General features: G+C 42.9%; 1 protein-coding gene and 1 long non-coding RNA gene across 2 annotated transcripts; one reads left to right on the top strand and one right to left on the bottom strand.

Moving 5' to 3' along the window:
- Positions 1-270: 270 nt before the first annotated feature.
- Positions 271-25,361, bottom strand: LOC117351323 (cytochrome b561 domain-containing protein 2). The gene is made up of 4 exons (XM_033926489.1): positions 25,180-25,361; positions 21,279-21,474; positions 16,811-16,848; positions 271-3,256 (listed from the first exon to the last, which is right to left on the bottom strand). Exons 2-4 carry the CDS (start codon positions 21,400-21,402, stop codon positions 2,753-2,755), a joined length of 666 nt encoding a protein of 221 aa, XP_033782380.1. The 5' UTR covers positions 21,403-21,474; positions 25,180-25,361; the 3' UTR covers positions 271-2,752.
- Positions 1,972-23,661, top strand: LOC117351324. The gene is made up of 4 exons (XR_004537385.1): positions 1,972-2,029; positions 3,108-3,367; positions 4,420-4,558; positions 23,550-23,661. It is a non-coding gene; the product is annotated as an uncharacterized LOC117351324 (long non-coding RNA).
- Positions 25,362-25,478: the final 117 nt, after the last annotated feature.

The following is a 25,478-nucleotide window of genomic DNA, read 5'->3' as shown; positions in this document are numbered from 1 at the left end:
AGATCTGCATACCTGTCACTTCCATTATATGCAAATCTCTCTCATGCATATTCATTAGGGATATCTGGAAAACCTGACTGGCTGGGGGTCCCCCAGGACAGATTGGGAACCACTGGTGTAAATGGTGCCTAAGCGCGATTGACATGCGTCAGATTCCTTTTTTTCAAGGTGCCGTTTACAGAATCTGGACCTGTGTCCGTGTTCATGCAATGAACCTTAGATGCTGATAAATTATAAAAAGAGAATAATAATAATTAAAAAAAGAAAGAATACTTTTTTGAAACAATGTTTCTATTTTTGGGAAGATCATGAGTAAGTCCTTTACACAAACAGTAACTAAAAACCAGTGACAGATGTTGACAAAACATAATTTTACAGTACTTAGCTCCTCTGAAACATACAGTCCACGTTTCTTTTACAACACTGAATGAAATACAGGGAAAAACTTATGATAATTCAGAAATATAAATGCTTTATTCTCAATTTCAAGTGTGTAGATTAGCAAAGCCAACAATGCGTTTCACTTTCCCTAAGAATGTTAAAAGTGGTGACCTTGCTGCCAATTCTCATTTACCCTCCCTACACCCAAAACAAATGAGCAAAGGGTAATACTGTGTTTTGCACAGTGATGGGAGGCTCCTCTTCATGACCTTATGTACAAGGACAGTGTTAGATAAATAATCATTTAATGCCCATACATGCCCAGAGGCAGCGCCTGAAACATGCTAATTACAGAGCCATCTCCATCGCTGGGGGTTCAAGTAGCGATTTGGTTCCATATGTTTCCAGCGCCTATGGACGTGGATGTATTCGAGCACCCAGATGTAAGATGTCGGCGTTAGAAAAGTGCTTCATATTGTGATGTTAATTTGGGCAGATTCGCCTACATGTCGTCCTCGACAGGGACGCAGTTTCGCCAAAGAAACACTGGGATAATTGTACATTGTCCAATTGCTATTTCTGTATTGGAGAAATAGGCAAAGGCAATGTTTACTCATGTAAAAAATGTTTTAAAAATCCCATCCCTCCACCAAGTACAGTTTCAGCACTTTAGAAATGATAAATAGTAGTAGTAAAATCATCTTTATCGTGCATTTTTGCTCGCAGGGCAATTTACTTTTGAAATCACATGTACTTTGTACTCAAGAAATGCAAGCTGGACGGATTTTCAAACAGAAACAGTAAAGCTAGTTTCCATTTGAAAATGTACTTGACCTTGAAAGTGCTGAAAATTGCCCACAACATCTGAATATGATCAGAACCACAATTTAGATGGCTGATCAAAGTTCAAGGGTCACAGCAGACAAGGATGCCAAAGCCTTACAGGGGCAGTATATGTAGCCAGGAGTGTTCATAGAGCTCAGATGAGGAGCTTGCATCACAGGTCTCATGATTTGGGGACTTCTTCCAGGATTAAAAATGCTGGTCTCTTCCTTTTAAAACAAAGTAAGAATACAAGGTACTAGGCTGCATTGCTGGGAATTTAAGAACAGTAGATCAGCAGACTATGACAGACCAACATCTATTCCTTCCACCCGCTTCTGGCCATTTTGACCTTGATATGATCTCTTGTCACATCTGGTGGCAAAACTTTTAGAGGGACAGCATGATAGAGGCTGGTTCATTGAATAACACTGTGAGGTTTTTTTTAATTAATTAATTTATTTTTTACTTATGTCATGTTCATCATTCCTGATATTCTCTAGAATGCTTTCATGAGTGTCCCTTTATTCCTAATACTGTTTCAAATAAGCCTTTGCCAACTGCCGAGAGCAATAGTGCACTGGCTGACTTGAATTCCATTAAAAAAACAAACCAACCCCAAAACACTTTCTAGCAGCTTTGAAAGCTGCTCTTTCAAGGTTACATACTGCTTTGTTTAATCTCCTCAAAAGGACGCGATCCAGCTATGGAGGCCAGGAGAGAGGGAGGGACTGAAGGACTCTAAATTTGCTATATATTTTTTCCCCAGGGGGTATGTCTACTAAGCCTGTGAATCCTGTCTTGTGCAAGAGCTCTGCAATCCCAGGTATGTATGCCACATGAGTAGAATTGCCACAGAAAAAGCTACCGAGCACATCAGACTGACTCAGAATTATATACTTCCTAATCTCAAATTCTGAAACGGTTATTAGGAAATTAGGATTATTGTGCCTTTTAAACCATAGCCCATGGAAGAAGGAACGTGAGAAACGTGGCTGGTGGAATGCTGGCAGCAGTCATGTGGGCTGCAAAGTTTCCGGTTAATAGTGCAAGTATATAATATAAAGTACATTATAACCCTGCCTCCCCACCCCCATCAAAGCAGGGCCATGCCATCATCTGATTCATCTTGTAATAGTATTGCCCCAATTAACTCAAGAGCTAAAAAGAGGAAGAGCCACTCTTGTCCCCATAATAATAGTAATTCCTTTGGACTGTTCTAGTTAAAAAGTTGGAGAAAAGTAAGTTCTTAAAAAGGTCAGATTCACTGCATCAAAAATATATCCACTTTAAACTGCTCACCAGAATGCCTCTCTTTGTCCCACTGTCAACTTTGTGCCAGCGCCTCCTCTTTCCTTCCCTTAAGGCCGAGACAGCCCAACAACTGATGCAGCCTTAGTAATTTTCAATTCTATCTAAAATATACTGGGCCTTTGAAAACCAGAACATTGTCAAAATTGCCTGCTGAGATGTGACCAGTTTGGCGGCATTAGTCGAGCAGGTCCAGTACCAGAACAAAGAGTTGCAGTTTGGTGAGTAACGGTGACTCTCATGGTTGGCTCCGTTTGCGGTACAAGTATGCATTGCTTACTTGGTTCATGATTATCAGCCCAGTTAGAACTGGGCACAGAATGGACAGATACCAAAAAACACCAGTAACCGAGGCAGTAAACCATAAGGAGCACATACCCAAGAAAAGACTGCAACAGCCCAGCAAATACACAATGAGTCCTGATGTGGCATGGTATGTCTTTAGCTTTGCTAGGGTCCAATTCTTCAGCAACTTAGGGTACAGCAGGGTAGTACCTGCTAGACACTGCAGGCCAATAAACAACACTGTGATTAGGCCAATCAATCCATGCCAGGTGGCAAAATGTGGTTTGCTGTTGATATGTTTGTTATAGATGATGATGGCCAATCCAAGTAAGGCACAGAAAAGGGACAACAGCTGGACTGCCCAGTGGATACGGACCCTTATGTTGCGACAGAAGGAGCGGACCAAGGAGCTCTCTGGAGAGAACACAAGCACAGCCTCCGTCATAAAGAAAGCAAACTGCAGGGGAGAAAAAAAACCACACAAAAATTTAATCCTCGGCGCAGTACTGGAGTTTGAAAAAGGAAACTATGAGGAATGCGAGGAAGGATGATGGCTGGGCAAAGTGAGGTCAGTGTGAGTTGGTGATGGGGCTTACATGTTAATGTACAGCACTGCATACGTCTAAGACAGGGGTAGGGAACTCCGGTCCTCGAGAGCCGTATTCCAGTCGGGTTTTCAGGATTTCCCCAATGACTATGCATTGAAAGCAGTGCATGCAAATAGATCTCATGCATAGTCATTGGGGAAATCCTGAAAACCCGACTGGAATACGGCTCTCGAGGACCCGAGTTCCCTACCCCTGATCTAAAATGATAAGTAGCAGTAGTAGAACACACACTGGCAGGAACGGCCTCTTTTACAAAGCCGCGCTGCGCTAATGGCCCCGAAGCCCATAGAGATTTAAAGGGCTTCGGGGCTGTTGCCACGCGGCTTTGTAACAGAGGCCGTAAGTGTAACTTTCATCATATTTACTACAATAAATAAATTTACTGAAACAAACTATTTAATTTGTCGCCTAGTCTAGATAATAAATTTCAATTCAAAACACCAGTCCCTAATTTTTCTATACAATTCTGATATAATTTTTTTTAATGGATTTTCAGACGGCTGTTCCATCTTCCATATGAAACTGAACATTTGCTGCATCAATTGAGATCACCTTGACCCTGAAGAAAGTTTCATGTCAGGAGAGGTGATTAGGATATATTAACTACAGAAAATCATAAGAGATTTAGCAGATACGTGATTTGTATATAGTATTTACGATAAATATGGAAAATCCCCAGACATGGATTAATAAGGAAAAAGGCTGATTTCTGGAGGAACCTTATTGTCCAGACATTGAAAATGATAGAACAGCCATCTGAACATAACATAACATAGTGCTTGTTAACCGCGTAACCATAAGTTCAACGCGGTTTATTAACAGTAAACACGATCAGGGAATAGAATAAGTTAGTTAGCAGATACTTGGAAAAAAGATAAGTCTTCAGGGACTGGTGTTTTAAAATTGAAGTTTGTCTACATTATTTTGATTGTTTTGTGTAATAAGAAGAACATTTCCTTGACTTAACAAGCACCACTAAGCAGAAACTATCCCTTATGCATTTCTATAAAAGGATGTTTTCCATCAACAAGCAGGACTGAGTCTGATACACAAGTGGGTGATGTCATCTGATGATACCAGGATAGATCAGCTTTCTCAGAACTCAGTGAAAACGAAGCATACGTGGCCTTCCCACCTGCAGCAGTCTTCAGGTTTGCTTTTTCCATTCTGCCAAAGAGACGAAAAAATGCTCTCCTGTACAGGGTTTGTTGTTTTTTTTCTAAATGACTTTCTTGAGTGCGGTTTTCAGCACTTCCCTTTGTTATATTCTAAAGATTATAATGAATATCTCCAAGGTCAAGATTTAGATCGCCTGAAATGTAATATAAAGATTCAAAGTTTTGACACTCAGACCATAGAAAGGTGGTATATCAAGAATCTAATTCTTATTCTTATTATTACAAGTATCTTTTATGGTTGGGTCCTGATCTTGATTTGAAGAGTGCAAATATTGAGCTCGCATGGTCACCGTGAGCATAGATGGAATACTCCCAAAGGAGATAGTCTAAACTCTAAAGTAAATAAAACATAACTTCCGCACAGAGCTAGTTTCCAAGAAAACTCCTATAGGCCTTTTTAAAAATGGCTGGCAAGAGTTGTCGTGAGACCTGCAAGCAGTCTCATGAGATACTGTGGGAACTTTTGGCAGCCATTTTTATGGAGGAACTTATAATTTTGTGAACCAATTTTGCTTGTGTTGTAAAGCATTTTATGGAAAATTATTAAATATGAAGGTTTTCTAAAAAAAAAAAAAAGGTGCGAGCTAAATTCAAAACCCCTTCCCTTAAAGTCACTGGTATGTGCAGAAATAGAGTTCCTTTTACAAAGCTGTGGTCGCGATCCTCCCGCGGCAAATGCCCTGAAGCCCTTAGGAATTGACCACCAGGGCAGTTAAAAGGTAGGCACGGGGAGGGCTTTTAGGTAGTTGAGGCAGGGGCCATCTTGACAGTACCTGCTCTCTTCCTGTGGAGGTGGGGTGGGTTTCACCTGTCAAGACCTGGCAACTGGTTTTGGGATGGGGGTGGGGTAAAAGAGAGAGGAGACGGTGTTTTCAGTTTCAGCCAAAAGCGATCATTAAGTTCTGAGCTGTGGCAGAGCACTTTTATCTTGGTGTCGTCATATTATCACCCACCCGAGTGCCGTTATCAATCCTGCTGTGCATGCAACTTAATGCAAGTAAACATTAGATTGATTTCTTATGTTATAGAAATGATAGGGAATAACGTGGGTTTGTGGCTGAATGTTGTGTTACTGTAATTATCCCAGGACAAGCAGGCAGCATATTCTTGACTGATGGGTGACGGCACCGATGGAGCCCCGGTACGGACAATTTTAGAGTGATTGCACTCTAAGAACTTGGAAAGTTCCAGTAGGCCGCACCGCGCACGCGCGAGTGCCTTCCCTCCCGACAGAGGCGCGCGGTCCCCAGTTTTCTTAGTTCCGCGGAGCTGAGAAGTCGCATTTTTCAACGGCTGTTGAAAACTTTTCTTTTTCGCCTTCCCGCTCGTGAAACCTTTTTGGGAAAATTTTTTCCTTTACTTCTTTTCTTTTTTCTAAAAAAAAAAAAAAACGAGTATTTTTCGTTATTTTTCTTCATTTCGGTTTTGCCCCGGCGGGGCCTGCTGCCACCATCGAGGCCTCGGCCTTCGATTTGGCAGAAGCCGTTTTTACTTTCATGCCCCCCCAGCCAGGTTTTAAAAAGTGCCAGCGGTGTGCACGGCCTATATCCCTCACGGACCCGCACAACTGGTGCTTACAGTGCCTAGGTCCTGAGCATCAGGCTTCCACCTGCACCCGCTGTGCCACGTTAAAAAAACGTACCTTAAAAAATCGCCAGATACAGCAGCGCTTGCTTTTCGGTGCCGATATGTCCGATCCCGCGGCATCGACACCGGTATCGGCCCCATCAAAGTTTCAAAGTTTATTATTTTCTTGATTAATCGCTTTATCTAATTCAAAGCGATGTACATAATAAAAAATAATTAAAAGAAAACATACAATACAAACTTTAAATACTTACAATGAATAATATAAACTACATTACATTGGGTAAGAGGGGTTTATGAAATACATTTGTCGAATAAAAGAGATACATAGGAGAAACACAAAAGGGGAAACATTAAAACAATTGGTACAAAAATGTTGGAATTATTGATTTGAATATGATTAAATTAAGTATTAAAAGCATCATTGAATAAAAATGTTTTTAATTGTATTTTAAATTTTACCAAGTCTTGTTCATTACGTAAAAAAATTGGAAGAGCATTCCAGGTTTGTGGGGCTGTTACAGAAAATATAAATTGTCGTCTGGTGTTTATAAATTTTAATGAGGGAACCGTCAGTAAATTTTGATCAATAGATCTTAATGTTCTAGTTGGTTGGTACGGTATTAGCAATTTATAAATGAAAGCAGGTGTCTTATATAGTAATGTCTTGAATGTAAGTAGACAAAGTTTATACGATATTCGATGGATGACAGGAAGCCAATGAGCGTTTTTTAGCAGAGGGGTAACGTGATCGAATTTTTTAGATTTAGTTATGAGTTTTATGGAGACATTCTGGATAATTTGTAAACGTTTAAGTTCAGTTAGTGTTATACCTTTAAAGAGAGCGTTACAGTAATCAAGTTTGGCTATCACTAAGGAATGGATGAGAATATTTAATGATTTTGAGCAAAGAAATTTTGAGATAGATCTAATCCGTCGTAATCTATAGAAAGACGTTTTAACAATATAACTAATATGATCGTGGAAATTCAATTTAGGATCAAAAATTACTCCTAGAATTTTTACGTTATTAACTATCTGTAGTGGAACATTATCTATAGTAATAGGAGCAATTAACGTCGGGTTTTCTTTCCATGGAAAGATCATTAGGTTTGTTTTTTTTATATTAAGGGCCAGTTTATTTGTGTTTAGCCATTGGTAGACCTGGTCGAGTTTCTTGCTGATCTCCTGAATGGCAGATATGTTGTTAGTGTCTATAGGGTGTAGAAGCTGAATATCATCTGCATATGAGAAGACATGGAAACCTATAGATTGACACAATGTAATTAATGGTGATAGAAAGATATTGAATAATAATGGAGAGAGAATAGACCCTTGGGGAACACCGAAAGTAGTTGATGTGAATTTAGAGTTAGAATCTTTGAAAAAAACAGAGGAAGAGCGATCTGTAAAATAAGAAATAAACCAAGAAAGAATTTGATCTGTGATCCCAATAGATTGAAGTCTGTTTATGAGAAGTCGATGATCAATTGTGTCAAAAGCAGCCGAAAGATCAAATGAGATTAATAAAGTAGTTTGATGGTGGTCAAGGAAATAATGAATGGATGTGGTCAAACCTATTAATGCTAATTCAGTACTATGGTGTTCTCTAAAGCCCGTTTGATTGGGATGGAGAACATTAGTCTTTTCTACAAAGTCAGAAATTTGGTTAAAGACAATCTTTTCCGTTAGTTTAGCCAAAAAGGGAATATTGGATATGGGTCTGTAATTACTTGGATCTGTATAACTTGCATTATGATCTTTAATAATTGGGCGTACAATTGATTTTTTCCATTCTCTAGGTACTATACTTTGGGTCAAACTTTCGGTAATTAGAGTATGAATAAATGGTCCAAAAATATGAAAGTATTGCTTCAAAATAAAAGGAGGAATAAGATCTGCTTTTGAGCTTTTGATATTAATGGTTTTAAAAGTCATCTCAATATCTTTTTGACTCGGAAGTTTGAATTTAGAGCATTTGGAAGTCAAAGAGTCCAATTTAAGCTGCTCAAGATCTGATGAACCTTGTTGATTTTGTGAAAAAGATTTTCTGATTGTTTTAATTTTATCTGAAAAGTGATCTGCCAATTTTTGGGCTGTAAGAGTATTATTGGTTTCATTTAATTTCTCCTTATTGGTTGAGAATGTTATTCTTTTTAATATTTTATATAGAATCGATGGATTTTTAGCCTTAATTATTTTCTCAGAATAATATTTCATTTTTGCTTGATTTATCTTTGTTTTATAGTATGCAATCTGCTCTTTAAATAATTGTAGGTTTATTGAGGTTTTATTTTTTCTCCATGCACGCTCTAGTGATCGGACCTGTTGCTTAATAAGAGTCAGTTCTGTTGAAAACCAAGGGTTCTGAATGTTACGTGTAGAAATTATCTTTGTTTGAAGTGGAACCACATCTTCTAAGAATGTAGAAAGAGCTATATTCCATAAATTGGTTAATTCTTCTGGAGAATTAGTGTTGGATTGTGAAAAATCAAGCTCAAAAGAGGAAAGAATTGAATCAACAGAAATTTTATTATAGTTTCTAAAGTTTATTATCTGATGTTTTGATTGATTTGTACAATGAACAGAACTATATGTTAACGAGAGTAAGTAGTGATCAGACCATGGAACAGGAACACAATTATTCAAGAAAAGTTTATTTTTTGAAGTTGTTGATATTAGGGCCATATCTAATGTATGACCAGCCTGATGAGTGGGTTGGGATATTACAGGATGGAGATCCAATTGATTTAAATGTGATAAGATAGTTTTTGTATTATTATTATTTGGTTCGTCATTCGGCACCCACTTCGTCGACACCGCACAATACCGCGCCGGCGTCGCAACACCCAGGTAAGCCGGCTAAGAAGCCTTCCCCGCTGGAACGCCCTCCGGTCTTGATTGCAGCGAGCCCAGTCCTGCCGACCGTGAGGCGCCAGCGGAAGCGCTCCGCCCCTATCGAGGTGAGTCCCTCGACTTCGGGCTCCTCATCTCCGGGGCGTCGAGCGGCACCGCAGGTACAGCAACTACTTCCTGCTCTATTGGCACCGAGCCTTCCGGTCCCGGTCCGGTCTGAGCCACCGGTACCGGCAGTGGAGCAGCCTCTATTGTCTGCATCCACTGCTTCGGTACCGGTGCACTCTGCCTCATCAATATCGATGCCACTCCTCGCACCGGAACCGAGGGCCCAGCATCAATCGGTGCAGACTTCGGCACTGTTACAGTCAGTAACATCACCTGGTACCGTATCTATGTGGTCTGGTAAGTCGGCACGCAAATCCCGACACCTAGAACCCTCTACTCCGGAGTCTCGAGACCGTAGCGCCCATATTAGGGACCCAGATCTGTGGGGTGACTCCGAAGAGCCTTTTCTTTCTGAGGGTGAGTGTTCCTCGGATGAGGATGATCCTGCTGCTCCAGATCCATCCTCAAAACAGGATTCTACATCTTTCACTTCCTTCCTGAAAGAGATGTGTGAATCTCTTTCCATTCCTTTGGAGGCTGAGTCTAAAAAATCCAAGGCCTTCCTTGATGCCCTTGACTTCGATCAGCCTCCAAAGGAATTTTTGAAACTCCCTCTCCATGACATCCTGAGGGAAACTTTCTATAAGAACCTAGAGACTCCTTTGACCATCCCAGGAGCTCCCCGTAAATTAGATTCATTATATAAAGTAATCCCTATTCCTGGATTCGATAAGCCACAGCTTCCACATGAATCTCTGCTTGTGGAATCTACACTTAAGAAGTCCACCGGAGCCAGTGTATATGCTTCTGTCCCTCCTGGCAGAGAGGGCAAAGCCATGGACAAATTCGGTAAGAGGTTATACCAGAATGCAATGTTAGCTAATAGATCTGGTAATTATGCTTTTCACTTTTCTTTTTATCTCAAGCATCTCCTTACCACCATGGCTTCCTTTGAAAAGTACCTTCCTCAGCGGAAACGACAGGCTTTCCACCACTGCTCGTCTTCTCTTTTCCAACTCCGTAAATTTATGGTAAGATCAATTTATGATACGTTTGAACTTACCACTAGAGCCACGGCCATGTCTGTGGCCATGCGCCGCCTTGCCTGGCTTAGAGTATCCGAGCTTGATGTCAACCATCAACATCGGTTGGTTAATGCCCCATGCCTGGTGGATGAGCTTTTTGGGGAATCCATGGATTCGACCACCCAAAAGCTCTCCGCCCATGAGACTCGCTGGGACACTCTGCTCAAAACGAAAAAGAAGGCTCCACCAGCACGACCTTTCAGACAGCAGTCGGCCTATCAACGCCATTATGTGGCTCGTCCATTGCCATCAGCTCCCCAGCAACCTAGGCGTCAACGTCAGCAACAACGACAGACTCCTAGGCCAACGCAACAGCAACCTGTGAAGCCACCTCCACAGCAAAAATCTACGCAGCCCTTTTGACTTGATTCTCCAGGGCATAGCCAGCGTCCAAACATCTACCCACCTACCTCAACCTATAGGTGGCCGTCTCACTTTTTTCCTCAGCCGGTGGGAAGTTATCACTTCGGACCAATGGGTCCTCAACATCATCCGCCATGGCTACTCTCTCTCAACTTTCAGACCCTTCCTGCCCAAAGTCTACCAAGAGAGTCTGCTTCGAACACTCCTCAGTCTTCCCTCCTTCTCCAGGAGGTTCAATCCCTCCTCCTTTTGAACGCCATAGAGGAAGTTCCTCTAGATCAAAAGGGACAGGGATTCTACTCCCGTTACTTTTTAGTTCCCAAAAAAACAGGAGATCTCAGACCAATTCTAGATCTTCGCGATCTCAACAAATGCTTAGTCAAAGAAAAATTCAAGATGCTTTCTTTAGCCACTCTCTACCCTCTTCTCAATCAAGACGACTGGCTATGCTCCCTCGATCTCAAAGAGGCATACACTCACATACCGGTCAATCTGACCTCCAGACAGTACCTCCGTTTCATGATCAATCACTGTCATTACCAATACAAGGTGCTGCCCTTCGGCCTTGCCTCCTCTCCAAGAGTGTTCACCAAATGTCTGATTGTGGTGGCGGCCTTTTTACGCTCTCACCACCTTCAGGTCTTTCCTTACCTGGACGATTGGTTGATAAAGGCCAATTCATCTCAGACAGTACTCCTGGCCACCAACCAAACCATCTTGTTTCTCCAACTTCTGGGGTTCGAGATCAATCTACCCAAATCTCATCTCATCCCCACTCAGAGACTTCAATTCATTGGAGCGGTGCTGGACACAGTCCTCATGAGTGCGTTCCTGCCGTCCAACCGTCTTCAAACTCTTCAGTCTCTATGTCAGCAGGTGCTTCCTCAACGTTCCATCTCTGCCAAGCAAATGATGATACTCTTGGGTCACATAGCCTCCACAGTTCATGTCGCACCCTTCGCACGTCTTTACCTGCGCACTCCTCAATGGACCCTAGCTACCCAGTGGTCCCAAGCGACGGATCCCTGCTCACGACACATATCTGTGACATCGTCTCTTCGTCAGTCTCTTCAATGGTGGTTGATATCCTCAAATCTATCCAGAGGTCTTCTGTTCCATCTACCTCCTCATCAACTTGTCATCGCCACCGACGCCTCCCCTTATGCCTGGGGAGCTCATTTGAACGAATTCCAAACTCAAGGACTTTGGACAGCCCAGGAAATGAAGCATCACATCAATTTCCTGGAACTCAGGGCGATGTTTTATGCCATCAAGGCCTTCCAACATCTTCTCTTTCCTCAAGTCCTCCTGCTGTGCACAGACAATCAAGTTGCGATGTACTACATCAACAAGCAGGGGGGGACAGGCTCTCGCCTCTTGTGCCAGGAAGCCCAGAAGATTTGGGCTTGGGCCACAGATTACCAACTTTTTCTGAAAGCTATCTACATTCAGGGAGAACAGAATTCTTTAGCAGACAAGCTCAGCAGAATTCTTCAGCCTCACGAGTGGACACTCGATCCTTTAACTCTACAGTCCATCTTCGCTCAGTGGGGCACTCCTCAGATAGACCTCTTTGCAGCTCCTCACAATCACCAGCTGCCCCTATTCTGCTCCAGACTCTACTCTCCTAACCGTCTGGCAGCAGATGCATTTCTCCTCGATTGGTCCAATCTGTTCCTGTACGCTTTCCCTCCTCTACCTCTCATGTTACGAACCTTGTTCAAACTCAAGAGGGAAAGAGCCACCATGATTCTGATTACTCCACGGTGGCCCAGGCAACATTGGTTCTCCCTTCTACTTCAACTCAGTGCCAGGGAGCCTTTTCTTCTTCCACTGTTTCCTTCTCTGCTTACGCAACATCAGGAGACCCTTCTGCATCCCAACCTTCCATCTCTGCACCTGACAGCTTGGTTTCTCTCGGGCTGACTTCTCATGATACTTCTTTGTCTCAGCCCGTTCGTTCCATTCTGGATGCCTCCAGGAAACCGGCCACTCTGCAATGTTACCATCAGAAGTGGACACGATTTTCTTCCTGGTGTCTTCTTCATCAACATGATCCCACTTCCCTTGCTGTGGAGACTTTGTTGGATTATCTACTTTCTTTGTCTGACTCTGGCCTCAAGTCTACTTCCATCAGAGTCCACCTTAGTGCTATTGCTGCTTTTCATGAGCCAGTTCATGGAAAACTTCTCTCGGCTCATCCCTTGGTGTCCAGATTCATGCGGGGTCTTTTCAATGTGAAACCACCTCTCAGAGCCCCTCCTGTAATCTGGGATCTCAATGTGGTTCTTTCCGCCTTAATGAAGCCTCCATTTGAACCTTTGGCTACCGCTACTTTCAAGTTTCTTACTTGGAAGGTACTTTTCCTTATTGCTCTTACCTCTGCCAGGAGGGTCAGTGAGCTCCATGCACTAGTTGCTGATCCACCTTTTATAGTCTTTCATCATGACAAGGTGGTTCTGCGTACACATCCAAAGTTTCTCCCTAAGGTTGTCTCGGAATTCCATCTCAACCAATCCATCGTTCTGCCTGTCTTCTTTCCGAAACCTCACTCTCATTCTGGAGAACAGGCTCTGCATACTTTGGACTGTAAGCGGGCTCTAGCTTACTATTTAGAGCGTACTAAGCCCCACAGATCATCTCCCCAACTCTTTCTATCCTTTGATCCGAATAAATTGGGACGTCCTGTTTCTAAACGTACGTTGTCAAATTGGCTTGCAGCGTGCATTTCTTTTTGTTATGCTCAGTCCGGACTGACACTGGAAGGCTCTGTCACGGCCCATAGAGTTCGAGCGATGGCAGCATCTGTAGCTTTCCTCCGTTCCACTCCTATTGAAGAAATCTGCAAAGCTGCTACTTGGTCCTCAGTTCATACTTTTACATCTCATTATTGTCTGGATGCATTCTCCAGACGGGATGGACACTTCGGCCAATCTGTTTTGCAAAATTTGTTTTCCTAATTGCCAACCTTCCCTCCATCCCTCTTTTTGTTAGCTTGGAGGTCACCCATCAGTCAAGAATATGCTGCCTGCTTGTCCTGGGATAAAGCACAGTTACTTACCGTAACAGGTGTTATCCAGGGACAGCAGGCAGATATTCTTGCGTCCCACCCTCCTCCCCGGGTTGGCTTCTTAGCTGGCTTATCCTAACTGGGGACCGCGCGCCTCTGTCAGGCGGGAAGGCACGCACGCGGAGTAGGCGCGGTGCGGCCTACTGGAACTTTCCAAGTTCTTAGAGTGCAATCACTCTAAAATTGTCCGTACCGGGGCTCCGTCGGTGCCGTCACCCATCAGTCAAGAATATCTGCCTGCTGTCCCTGGATAACACCTGTTACGGTAAGTAACTGTGCTTTTTGGTGGCAGCCTATTCTTTTGGTTCCTCCGTTCCCCCCCCTACTCCGTTGAGCTTCCCAGTCACTCGGAATCACTCTCTATTGGCTATGGCACCATAAGTCTTCATTACCTTACATTTGCTGACTTCTATTCCACCTCGAACCTTTCAGATCTAGGCAGATTACAGTAAGAGATATCTGGACATTGCCAGGGAATTACTCTGTAGCAGGGTTAGAATTGTGGAAGAGTGTAAGGACTGCGTCCAGTATTGGTCGCCATACCTCAAGAAAGACATGGCAGTACTCGAGGGAGTCCAGAGAAGAGCAACTAAACTGATAAAGGGTATGGAAAACCTCTCATATACTGACAGGCTAAAAAAGCTGGGGCTATTCTCCCTAGAGAAGCGGAGACTTAGAGGAGACATGATAGAAACCTTCAAGATCCTGAAGGGCATAGAAAAAGTGGACAGGGACAGATTTTTCAGATTATGGGGAAGCACAAGTACAAGGGAGCACTCAGAGAAATTGAAAGGGGACAGGTTTAGAACAAACGCTAGGAAGTACTTTTTCACTCAGAAGGTGGTGGATACATGGAACGCGTTTCCAGAGGCTGTGATAGGCCGGAACAAGTTACAGGGCTTCAAAGAAGGTTTGGATAGGCTCCTAGAGGACAAAGGAATTGAGGGGTACAGATAAGGGTTGAGGTTAGGTTATAGGGATAGGAGTAGAGGTAGGTTATAGAAATAGTCAAGGACCACTGCTCAGGCAATGGGCCTGATGGGCCGCCGCGGGAGCGGACCGCTGGGCGCGATGGACCTCTGGTCTGACTCAGCGGAGGCAACTTCTTATGTTCTTATTATTCACAACTACCTATGTTTCTCCCCCTTTATATCCTCCTCCCAATTCAATTAAATTGGTGTAGCTTTTGACCTCTATATGAGGACTGTTACTGCATCTTCCTCAGGAACTCAATTATAAATCATCATTTAGGCCACTGGGAGTTGCTATTAAGTGGCAGCGGGGACTCCCTATTCCCAGGGCCTGAACACCGTTTCTACAGTATCCGCAGTCCAGGCCAGCCTAGGGCATAAAACTCTGATCTAGAAATCAAACCCAGATCTACCACTTGGCAAATTAGCAGTAAAATTTTCAAGTCTGAGTGGAGTGGAGGAGGGGCCTCGGCACCCTGAGGTTGCGAGTTAAACTCCCACGGTCTAAAATACGCAAACGGCTTTGATTGTAAGCACACACAGAAAAAGCGGTCTACCTTGGTTTAGGAGCGAGGTTTATTACTGTCGAGGTATACGCAAAATGAACCCATTTGGAGACACTGCACTGAAACAAACCAGATGACTCTAAAAAAAAATTTTTTTAATACCGCGCTGTCTATTTTCTCCAGTGTTCAATCTTCATATACCCACAACCCTACTTTCCCAATCATTTTTTTTCATCCCAACCCTTAGTTTGTATCCTCAAGGTTTGCCATGAAGCAGCAAAGCATGTACAGTAATTGATTATGGAGAAGAGAAGCAGGCAGATCCTTTTACGTATCAGCACTTATGATTCCGCTTTGCTTTTCCTCTTCCCTCTTCGGTAATGCAGCTCTTAATTCCATCATTCTGCTGCTACAAAAACATTACTTCTGCTCTTCTTGGGGGTGAGATGAAAATATTGCAACGTTCTCTCATACTCGCCACAAGACAGCTTAAAAAAAAACCATCATCAACCACCTGCCACCATCAGCCTCAGAAACAGTACTAGGCCTTCCATCCTCCTCAACAGCACCCAGTACCACAGTTTAGCTCTGCCTCTCTCTTTACTGTCACCATATGACTCTCCCGCTCATCTTCCCGCCTAAACCTACCTCTCCGCTTCCCTCGTTCTCCGTTTCTGTGGACAACACTCTCATCCTTCCTGTTTTGTCTGCTCAAAATCTCGGGGTCATCTTTGACTTCCCTCTCTCCTTCACCTCCCAGATACAACATATCGCTAAAACCTGCCGTTTCTTCCTCTATAATATTACCAAACTCTGACCCTTCCTCTCTGAGCACACTTATCCATGCCCTCATCACCTCACACTTAAGAGTACTGCAACTCGCTACTCTCAGGCCTTCTGCTTAGCCATCTCCTAAAATCACTTTATTGGCTCCGCTTCAGATTCCTCTTACTGACCTACAAATGCCCTCACTAATCTCCCCTGTGAGATCCACTCAGCTGATAAGTCCCTCCTATCTGTGCCCTTTTCTTCCTCTGCCAACTCTAGACTCCTTCCTTTCTACCTTGCTGCACCATATGCTTGGAACAAGCTGCCCGAATTCCTACGTCGGGCTCTGTCTCTTGCAGTGTTCAAGGCCCATTTAAAGGCCCACCTCTTCGAGAGTGCTTTTGACTCCTAACTCCTCTCACCTTTGGTTCTGCATCCCCAATCCTCTATGTCATATCTGCCTGCCCAAGTTAGATTGTAAGCTCTTCTGAGAAGGGATCATCTATAAATGGCAGCCCACCTCTTTGAGAGTGCTTTCAACTCCTAACTCCCCTCACCTTGGGTCCTGCATCCCCTACCCTCTATGTCAGGAGTAGGGAACTCCAGTCCTCGAGAGCCGTGTTCCAGTTGGGTTTTCAGGATTTCCCCAATGAATATGCATTGAAAGCAGTGCATGCAAATAGATTTCAGGCATATTCATTGGGGAAATCCTGAAAACCCGACTGGAATACGGCTCTCGAGGACCAAAGTTCCCTACCCCTGCTCTATGTCATGTCTTGTCTATCCAAGTTAGATTGTAAGCTCTTCTGAGCAGGGACCTTCTATAAATGTGATAAGTAGTAGTAGTAGGTAAAGCATTTAATGATATCAGGCACACTACTGATGAATTTTGGGTTTTTTTTTTTACTTACAGCTAAAGACATTAAGAAAGGATGCCAGGAGAAAAGGCCTACAAAAGAAACAAAAAGAGATTACTGTAAATATTATGAAACAAAATATATATATTCCATTGTGTTCCAAAGCTCACATTGAAAGTTATTACATGTTAACGGTTACTGCACACTAACAGCCAAAATTAATGTGTGGTAACTGCTTGATTTGATTTCATTTTAATACTTGAAATACCTCTCCAAACCAAAGCGTTAAAGCGGGTTGCAATTCTCATCATACAATAACAATTGCCATTACAAAAAGTAAATCCTCACATCCATACAATCTACTCCCAAATACACATTAATACTATCCCAAATATAGTAGTCATTCAATTGCAACCCTCATTATCAAATTTACGCATTAACAATCGAAAAAGTCTCCGTTCAAAAACTGTTACCGTAACATTCAAACTCGCGAGACTTCCATAAAATATCATTCACTTCACGATGCAAAAATTCTCATTGAAAAGCCACTTTTTTTTCAATAACGTTTGAAAACTCAAATAAAAGTCTTTGTGTTAACTCCTGGGGGCACTGTGACAGAGTTAATGCAGAGCAAAATTTCCTTGCTGTGCATGAACTGAATGGCAGATGTATCGAACTGCATTATGGGATTTGTAAACCACCCGTGTGCTTCAGCTCATAGACAACCCCGCGAAAGACAAAGGCGCGCGCCGACAACTGAGCGCAAGATGGAGGCGCGCGCCAAAGAAAATTACAGTTTTTAGGGGTTCCGACGGGGGGTTTTGTTGGGGAGCCCCACCCAGTTTACTTAATAGAGATCGCGCCGGCGTTGTGGGGGGTTTGGGGGGGTTGTAACCCCCCACATTTTACTGTAAACTTTTTCCCTAAAAACAGGGAAAAAGTGAAGTTTTCAGTAAAATGTAGGGGGTTACAACCCCCCAAACCCCCCACAACGCGGCGCGATCTCTATTAAGTAAAGTGGAGCCCTAAAAACAGTAATTTTCTGCAGCGCGCACCTCCACACTGCGCTCAATTGTCTGCGCGCGCCTTTGTCCCGGCACGCTTACTGTGTGCTTCTGGAGAAAAATCTGCTAAATGTTAACAGTTAATATATGGTAAACCTCTGTATTAACTAATCATGCATATTCCATGTTAGACAGAAACTGCTAAAGAGTTTTTTTTAACCCCTCAACTGTAAACTAATATGGTGCAGTCACATTTCTCCTCCCCCCGCCAAGTTCTTAGATATATGATTCCTTTCATTATGCAGTCACCTTTCTTTTACCGAAATTCAGTTATAAACCCCAAAGGTGTCCCCCGAGCTTCAGTAAAAGAACTTCCAGAAGTGAGTAGTCACCCCACCTTGTTCCTGTGACCCTCAGTTATAAATCTCGGTGCCAGGCAATCACCCCTCTAACCATCAACAAGTTTGTTAAAAATGATTAAAATGTATTAAGTTTCAAGTGTACTATCACTAGATGTTCAATGCTATACTCTGTAATTCGCTGTCTGTACAGTTTCTCTTCATTGTAAACCGCCTAGAAGTCGCAAGATTGTTGGCGGTATATAAGAATAAAGTTATTATTATTATTATTAAAATTTTGATATACCACCTTATCATTTATTTCAAGGCGGTTAAAACAAGGCCTGGGCTAGGGATTACCCATCCAGTGTACGTAAAAAATGAAGAGCTAAATCAAAAAGGCAATTACTGCAGTGTGTGAATTATTAGTGGACAAGAATAATAAATAGAAACAAAAAAAAGAAAGGAAAATAAGCTAGCACTACACTTTTATTTCCCACTGATCATTTGGTTTGCATTGTTAACTCTTTTTTTTTTTTTAAGAGGACTACTTTGTCCTACAAAGAATAAAGTAACACTGAGAGACTTATTTGTTCAAAAAATGTGTTACTTGATTGATGGCTATGTTTCTTATTGTATTTTTTCACTATGGAAATATTGTGTGCTTTATTTATATTTTTCCCAAAAGCACTTTATTAATTCAAACATTTTTAAAACGTCAATCTTGTATAATCAAGCTTTTAATAATACATTAATTCATTTTATCTCTTACTTCTTAATACATACTAAAAATACCAATTTAACTAAAAGACTTCTATTTGCCTCCCTCCCACCTTCCCACCCCGGTGAGAGGATGTGTTCGGGAGATTCATAAACTATAAAGGTGTGGTAAGTCATAATTTAGAGATCAATGCGACTACTCCTTTGGGAGCTGATCCAAATTTCATATGTACCCCAAATGGTATTATATCTATGTATCTGATTTCTCCGGAGAGCAGTTAATTTTGACATTTGTTGTATAAATTGAACTTTAGACAGCAGTACTTGAAACACTGGAAGATCTGGTTGTTTCCAAGCTGATGCCAAGACAAATTGCCCTGCTGTCATTATTAAATGTATCCACCTTTGCTGCTTAGTTGACAAGGCAGCTGGTCCTATATTCAACAAGCAGCACTCCATAGTCTAGGGCAGGGATCTCAAAGTCCCTCCTTGAGGGCCGCAATCCAGTCGGGTTTTCAGGATTTCCCCAATGAATATACATTGAAAGCAGTGCATGCACATAGATCTCATGCATATTCATTGAGGAAATCCTAAACCCCCGACTGGATTGCGGCCCTCAAGGAGGGACGTTGAGATCCCTGGTCTAGGGTATCGAAATTCCTACCACTGCTTCAATAAAGGAAATCACGCTGTCCCAGTATGTTTGTGCCTTTATACAATGCCACCATAGATGTTCAAATGTACCTACTTCCTCACATCCTCTCCAACATTTAGCCGATCCCTTCCCGTACGTAACTCGCAACCGTACTGGAGTATAATACCAGCAATATAGCATCTTATAGCCATTTTCTATCATATTGCTAGCTATATCTGTGTGCTTTATATCATCACTGGAATGTCCAGTCCTTTTTATTCTGTGAACTGCCTAGACCAGGGGTGTCAAAGTCCCTCCTCGAGGGCCACAATCCAGTCGGGTTTTTAGGATTTCCTCAATGAATATGCATGAAGATCATTGCTATGCACATAGATCTCATGCATATTCATTGAGGAAATCCTAAACCCCGACTGGATTGCTGGCCCTCGAGGAGGGACGTTGAGATCCCTGGCCTAGGGTATCGAAATTCCTACCACTGCTTCAATAAAGGAAATCACGCTGTCCCAGTATGTTTGTGCCTTTATACAATGCCACCATAGATGTTCAAATGTACCTACTTCCTCACATCCTCTCCAACATTTAGCCGATCCCTTCCCGTACGTAACTCGCAACCGTACTGGAGTATAATACCAGCAATATAGCATCTTATAGCCATTTTCTATCATATTGCTAGCTATATCTGTGTGCTTTATATCATCACTGGAATGTCCAGTCCTTTTTATTCTGTGAACTGCCTAGACCAGGGGTGTCAAAGTCCCTCCTCGAGGGCCGCAATCCAGTCGGGTTTTCAGGATTTCCCCAATGAATATACATTGAAAGCAGTGCATGCACATAGATCTCATGCATATTCATTGAGGAAATCCTAAACCCCCGACTGGATTGCGGCCCTCGAGGAGGGACGTTGAGATCCCTGGCCTAGGGTATCGAAATTCCTACCACTGCTTCAATAAAGGAAATCACGCTGTCCCAGTATGTTTGTGCCTTTATACAATGCCACCATAGATGTTCAAATGTACCTACTTCCTCACATCCTCTCCAACATTTAGCCGATCCCTTCCCGTACGTAACTCGCAACCGTACTGGAGTATAATACCAGCAATATAGCATCTTATAGCCATTTTCTATCATATTGCTAGCTATATCTGTGTGCTTTATATCATCACTGGAATGTCCAGTCCTTTTTATTCTGTGAACTGCCTAGACCAGGGGTGTCAAAGTCCCTCCTCGAGGGCCACAATCCAGTCGGGTTTTCAGGATTTCCCCAATGAATATACATTGAAAGCAGTGCATGCACATAGATCTCATGCATATTCATTGAGGAAATCCTAAACCCCCGACTGGATTGCGGCCCTCGAGGAGGGACGTTGAGATCCCTGGTCTAGGGTATCGAAATTCCTACCACTGCTTTCAATAAAAGGAAATCACGCTGATCCCAGTATGTTTGTGCCTTTATACAATGCCACCATAGATGTTCAAATGTACCTACTTCCTCACATCCTCTCCAACATTTAGCCGATCCCTTCCCGTACGTAACGATCTCATGCATATTCATTGGGGAAATCCTGAAAACCCGACTGGATTGCGGCCCTCGAGGAGGGACTTTGACACCCCTGGCCTAGACCTTTTTTGGGTGTTGGCGGTATAGAAAAACAAAGTTATTCTTCAAAAAATGGAGTAGTTACCCAACCATCTATCTATCCATTGTGGTAATTTACAATCTGCAATAACGGCCTTATGCTTTAGCTAAGGATGAACCAAGTTATTTTGCAATGGTGTAGACAAGAATACATCAATTTTCTACTTACTTGATCCTGGTCTGGCAACAACTGCCACAGATATGGTGAATGTGAGTGCCACCAGATGTGCAGTCACCCCAGAGGCAAGTCGCAGCCAGCGATAGATGTCGCTCTCAGTTTCGATCACTGCCATAGTGGGATAGCCACCACCTCCTGGAGGCTCCGCTCCCTATACTTAAGCAGAGATTCCACATCCACTCTTGCTCTAGGATGCAAACAGCAGAAACAAGCACTTAAGCAGTGCAGACTAAGAAACGCCGCAAATTCACAAACTGCCTTTTCTCTGTTTCTGGTCACTTATCCTACAATGACACCAACAGATTAGCTGACACACCGCTTCCTCCCCATCACCTAAGTTAACGTACACTGGTGGAAATGCTTGTTAAATTTAGATGAACACAGCATACCTAAGACTAGTGAGAAAAGCATGCCCTGTTCAAACTCCTCTAATTGACTTACAAGTGCATTTGCTCTGGGATTCTTCACTATCGCTTTTCTCCACGTAAATCAGACTACCTGAGTCAGTATGTCAAGCTCTATTCCCTACAATATTTTTACAAAAGCGCTGAAAATATGCTTGATCTACTGGTATCATGGTATACAAGGCGGATACATCTAATGCAGTGTTCTCAAACTCGCGGCCCGGGGGCCACAAGTGGCCCGCCAGATGCTATTTTGAGGCCCTCGGTATGTTTATCATAATCACAAAAGTAAAATAAAATAGTTTCTTGATCATATGTCTCTTTAGCTATAAATTACAATATTATTATTAAGACTTAGCTTAAAGAGTTTTACCTCATGCAAAATTGTCATTTATTTAATAAGATATTAACTATTTTTTCTGAAGCCCTCTAAGTACCTACAAATCCAAAATGCGGCCCTGCAAGGGGTTTGAGTTTGAGACCACTGATCTAATGTAACCAATATCCAGTGCAGATCGATCTCCCGGAGCTCAGACAGCATTTTCAATATGTGAGTTGTATCCTTCACATGTGACTTAATCTCAGCCACCTCCTTCTGAAGGAAAATATCAAGGAACTTCGAAAGGGTTTCAAGCGGTGAATTCCTCACAGACACGATCGGACGTCCTGGAGGGTGCTCTGCATCTTTATGTATTTTAGGGAGGAAGCAGATTTTAGGAGTAACATCAAATCTTGGATTTAGGAATACTGGCACATGGTAAAACTGGCTATTCCTACTATAACTGAAAAGCCGATATGTTCTTATAGACGAGGGAAAAGTACTGGGGAAAGTATAAATCATTGTATTCTAAGGGAGATAGTACCAAATACTCCGAGTTTACACTTCCCATGCGGGCAGTGCCAATGGTGCCCGTATACATTGGCAGGGGAGACATGGAGCCATCCTGGCACTGGCAAAGTATATCAGGCCAGGCACCAAACTAATTGCAATTCTCACCATGTCATTTACCTCATTCAGTGCCCCTGTCCAAAGTTATATATAGGCCGTACGACCCGCATGATCAAAACGAGGTTAACAGACCATAAATCTAGAGTTCATACTCAAAATGAAGTATCCCCTCTTGTTCGGCATTGGAAATTATGTGGTCGCAAACTATCAGACCTTAAATGGAGAGTTTTAGATGTCATTAATGTAGGATGGGAGGGAGGTAATACCGAACGCACACTGAACCTTAGAGCAGTGGTTCCCAACCCTATCCTGGAGGACCACCAGGCCAATCGGGTTTTCAGGATAGCCCTAATGAATATGCATGAGAGAGCTCTGCATATAATGGAAGTGCCAGGCATGCAAATCTGCTCCATGCATATTCATTAGGGCTATCCTGAAAACCCGACAGGCCTGGTGGTCTTCCAGGACAGGGTTGGGAACCACTGCCTTAGAGAACTTAGGTGGATGTTTGAGCTCCAGACCATGGTTCCGAATGGTCTGAATGAAACCTCGGACTGGATGGCTCAGGTTGATAGTTAAATTTATAATATGGGGGAGGGGGGTATAAAGTTCTATTTAAGGTTTAATCATTAGATAAGAATGTAATATTTATATGAAATTTATGATTCAAATATTTGTGGTAAGGGTGGGTGGGGAGGGAATAAATTTATGTATTTAAGATAATAATAGAAAGAAATTCAAGTGATGTGTATAAATTTAAATGATGTAATATTGTGTACTTGATGTAAGATGAAAAATGAATAAAGACTTTGGAAAAAAAAAAGAAGATAGTTAAATTTGGTTATTACTATATTAGGAGGAATTATGTTCCATTCTTAAAAATTCTGTCTTGCTTTGGGTGGTTTTTAGGTTGCACAATGGCGTCATGACATCATAATTAGGGAGGGAATATTTTAGTGCTGTCGCAGAACGCCACAGCCATCTTATGGATCGCCAGGAGAAGCTCAGCTTTAATGTTAAGGTAAAAAAAAAAAAGGGAATGTAGGTGGTTGATAATTCAAAATTCAACACTTTAAATTATTTCACTGAATTGTGGTAAACTAATTTATGCTTTTTATTTCTATTTTTTATAGTTCCCCGACCTTGATAAAGTCATATGAAACGCGTCGGGAAGGGGAGTTGTCTATTAACAAAAGCTAAGTTATGAACTTATTTATATATTCTATTTATTCTAAATGAAATAATGAAATGAGGATAAGAAATTAGAATAAAATGAAATATCAATTAGTACTGGGAATAATGAAGACCACCACCACCTAGAGCTGTATGACTCGGGTGGAAGTCTGAACTCCCATTTAGTACTTTTGATTGATGTTGAAATAGAAATCAGTAACGAGAAAAAGTATATTTTCAGCGCTTTTGTAAAAATATTGTTGTGAAAGTACTGTGAGGTTATTCTCACTAAGCAAAAAGAATTATTGGAAGAAGCTCCATCCCTGGCAGTATTGAAATCCCACTCCGTTGAGGTTGCTTTTAATGCGTAGCCTCACTCCGTTGAGGTTGACTTTAACGTGTAGCCCCACTCCGCTGAGGTTGCTTTTAATTTGTACCCCCCCCCCACTCTGTTGAGGTTGCTTTTAACGCGTAGCCCCACTCCGTTGAGATTGACTTTAACGTTTAGCCCCCCCACTCCATTGAGGTTGACTTTAACGTCTACCCCCCATTCCATGGAGGTTGACTTTAACGTGTAGCCCCCCACTCCGTTGAGGTTGACTTTAACGTGTACCCCCCATTCTGTGGAGGTTGCCTTTAACGTGTAGCCCCCCACTCCGTTGAGGTTGACTTTAACGTGTAGCCCCCCACTCCGTTGAGGTTGACTTTAACGTGTACCCCCCATTCTGTGGAGGTTGCCTTTAACGTGTAGCCCCCCACTCCGTTGAGGTTGACTTTAACGTGTACCCCCATTCTGTGGAGGTTGACTTTAACGTGTAGCCCCCCACTCCGTTGAGGTTGCCTTTAACGTGTAGCCCCCCACTCCGTTGAGGTTGCCTTTAACGTGTACCCCCCATTCTGTGGAGGTTGCCTTTAACGTGTAGCCCCCCACTCCGTTGAGGTTGACTTTAACGCGTAGCCCCCCACTCCGTTGAGGTTGACTTTAACGTGTACCCCCCATTCTGTGGAGGTTGCCTTTAACGTGTAGCCCCCCACTCCGTTGAGGTTGACTTTAACGTGTACCCCCCATTCTGTGGAGGTTGCCTTTAACGTGTAGCCCCCCACTCCGTTGAGGTTGCCTTTAACGTGTACTCCCACTCTTTTGTAAAGCACCCGTCCCTGCCTGAGAAACTCCCTGACCTCCTACTTGTCCTGTTTGTCTATGTGACTAGATTGTAAGCTCTACTAAGCAGGGACGGTCCTTTGCATGTGTCAATGCATAGCAGTGCTATAGACAAGTAGTAGAATGTCCTAGGACAGGACTGTGTCAATCGCTCAGCCTTCGGCTCGCAATTTCCCCTAGTGAGGAAGGGACCCACAATATTACCTGTTTCCCCTCGTCCTCGCTTTCCTCGCCGCTTCTTTCCTGAACTCTAGCACCGCCCCCTTTTCCTGTCAGCCGGCGCACCGGATCCTCTTACGCCACGCAATTGGCGTTGCCCATCGGCACAAACAGCTATTCGCGTTGAAAGCGTTGCGAGCGCTCACGAGCCCTCTAGGCTGTATGCTTAGGAAGCGTGCGGACGCTACGGAGGAGCCGTAGTGCCTTTGCTTAACACCGTTTCACTCCCGAGGCGTTTGAGCGGCGCGCAGTGTCGCCGTCACTTTCGAGGGACGGGAGCTGCG

Source organism: Geotrypetes seraphini, chromosome 17 (assembly GCF_902459505.1).
Source record: "Geotrypetes seraphini chromosome 17, aGeoSer1.1, whole genome shotgun sequence".
Classification (NCBI taxonomy): Eukaryota; Metazoa; Chordata; class Amphibia; order Gymnophiona; family Dermophiidae; genus Geotrypetes; species Geotrypetes seraphini.
This window is presented reverse-complemented; position numbering and strand designations above follow the sequence as displayed.

Excerpts from the sequence above, each read along its gene's own strand:
- LOC117351323 (XM_033926489.1), bottom strand. The coding sequence starts at position 21,402 with ATGGCAGTGATCGAAACTGAGAGCGACATCTATCGCTGGCTGCGACTT. Across the intron at positions 16,849-21,278 it reads TGTTGCCAGACCAGGATCAA|GCCTTTTCTCCTGGCATCCT; the intron begins GTAAGTAGAAAA and ends TTTCTTTTGTAG. Across the intron at positions 3,257-16,810 it reads CTTTCTTAATGTCTTTAGCT|TTTGCTTTCTTTATGACGGA; the intron begins GTAAGTAAAAAA and ends TCTCCCCTGCAG.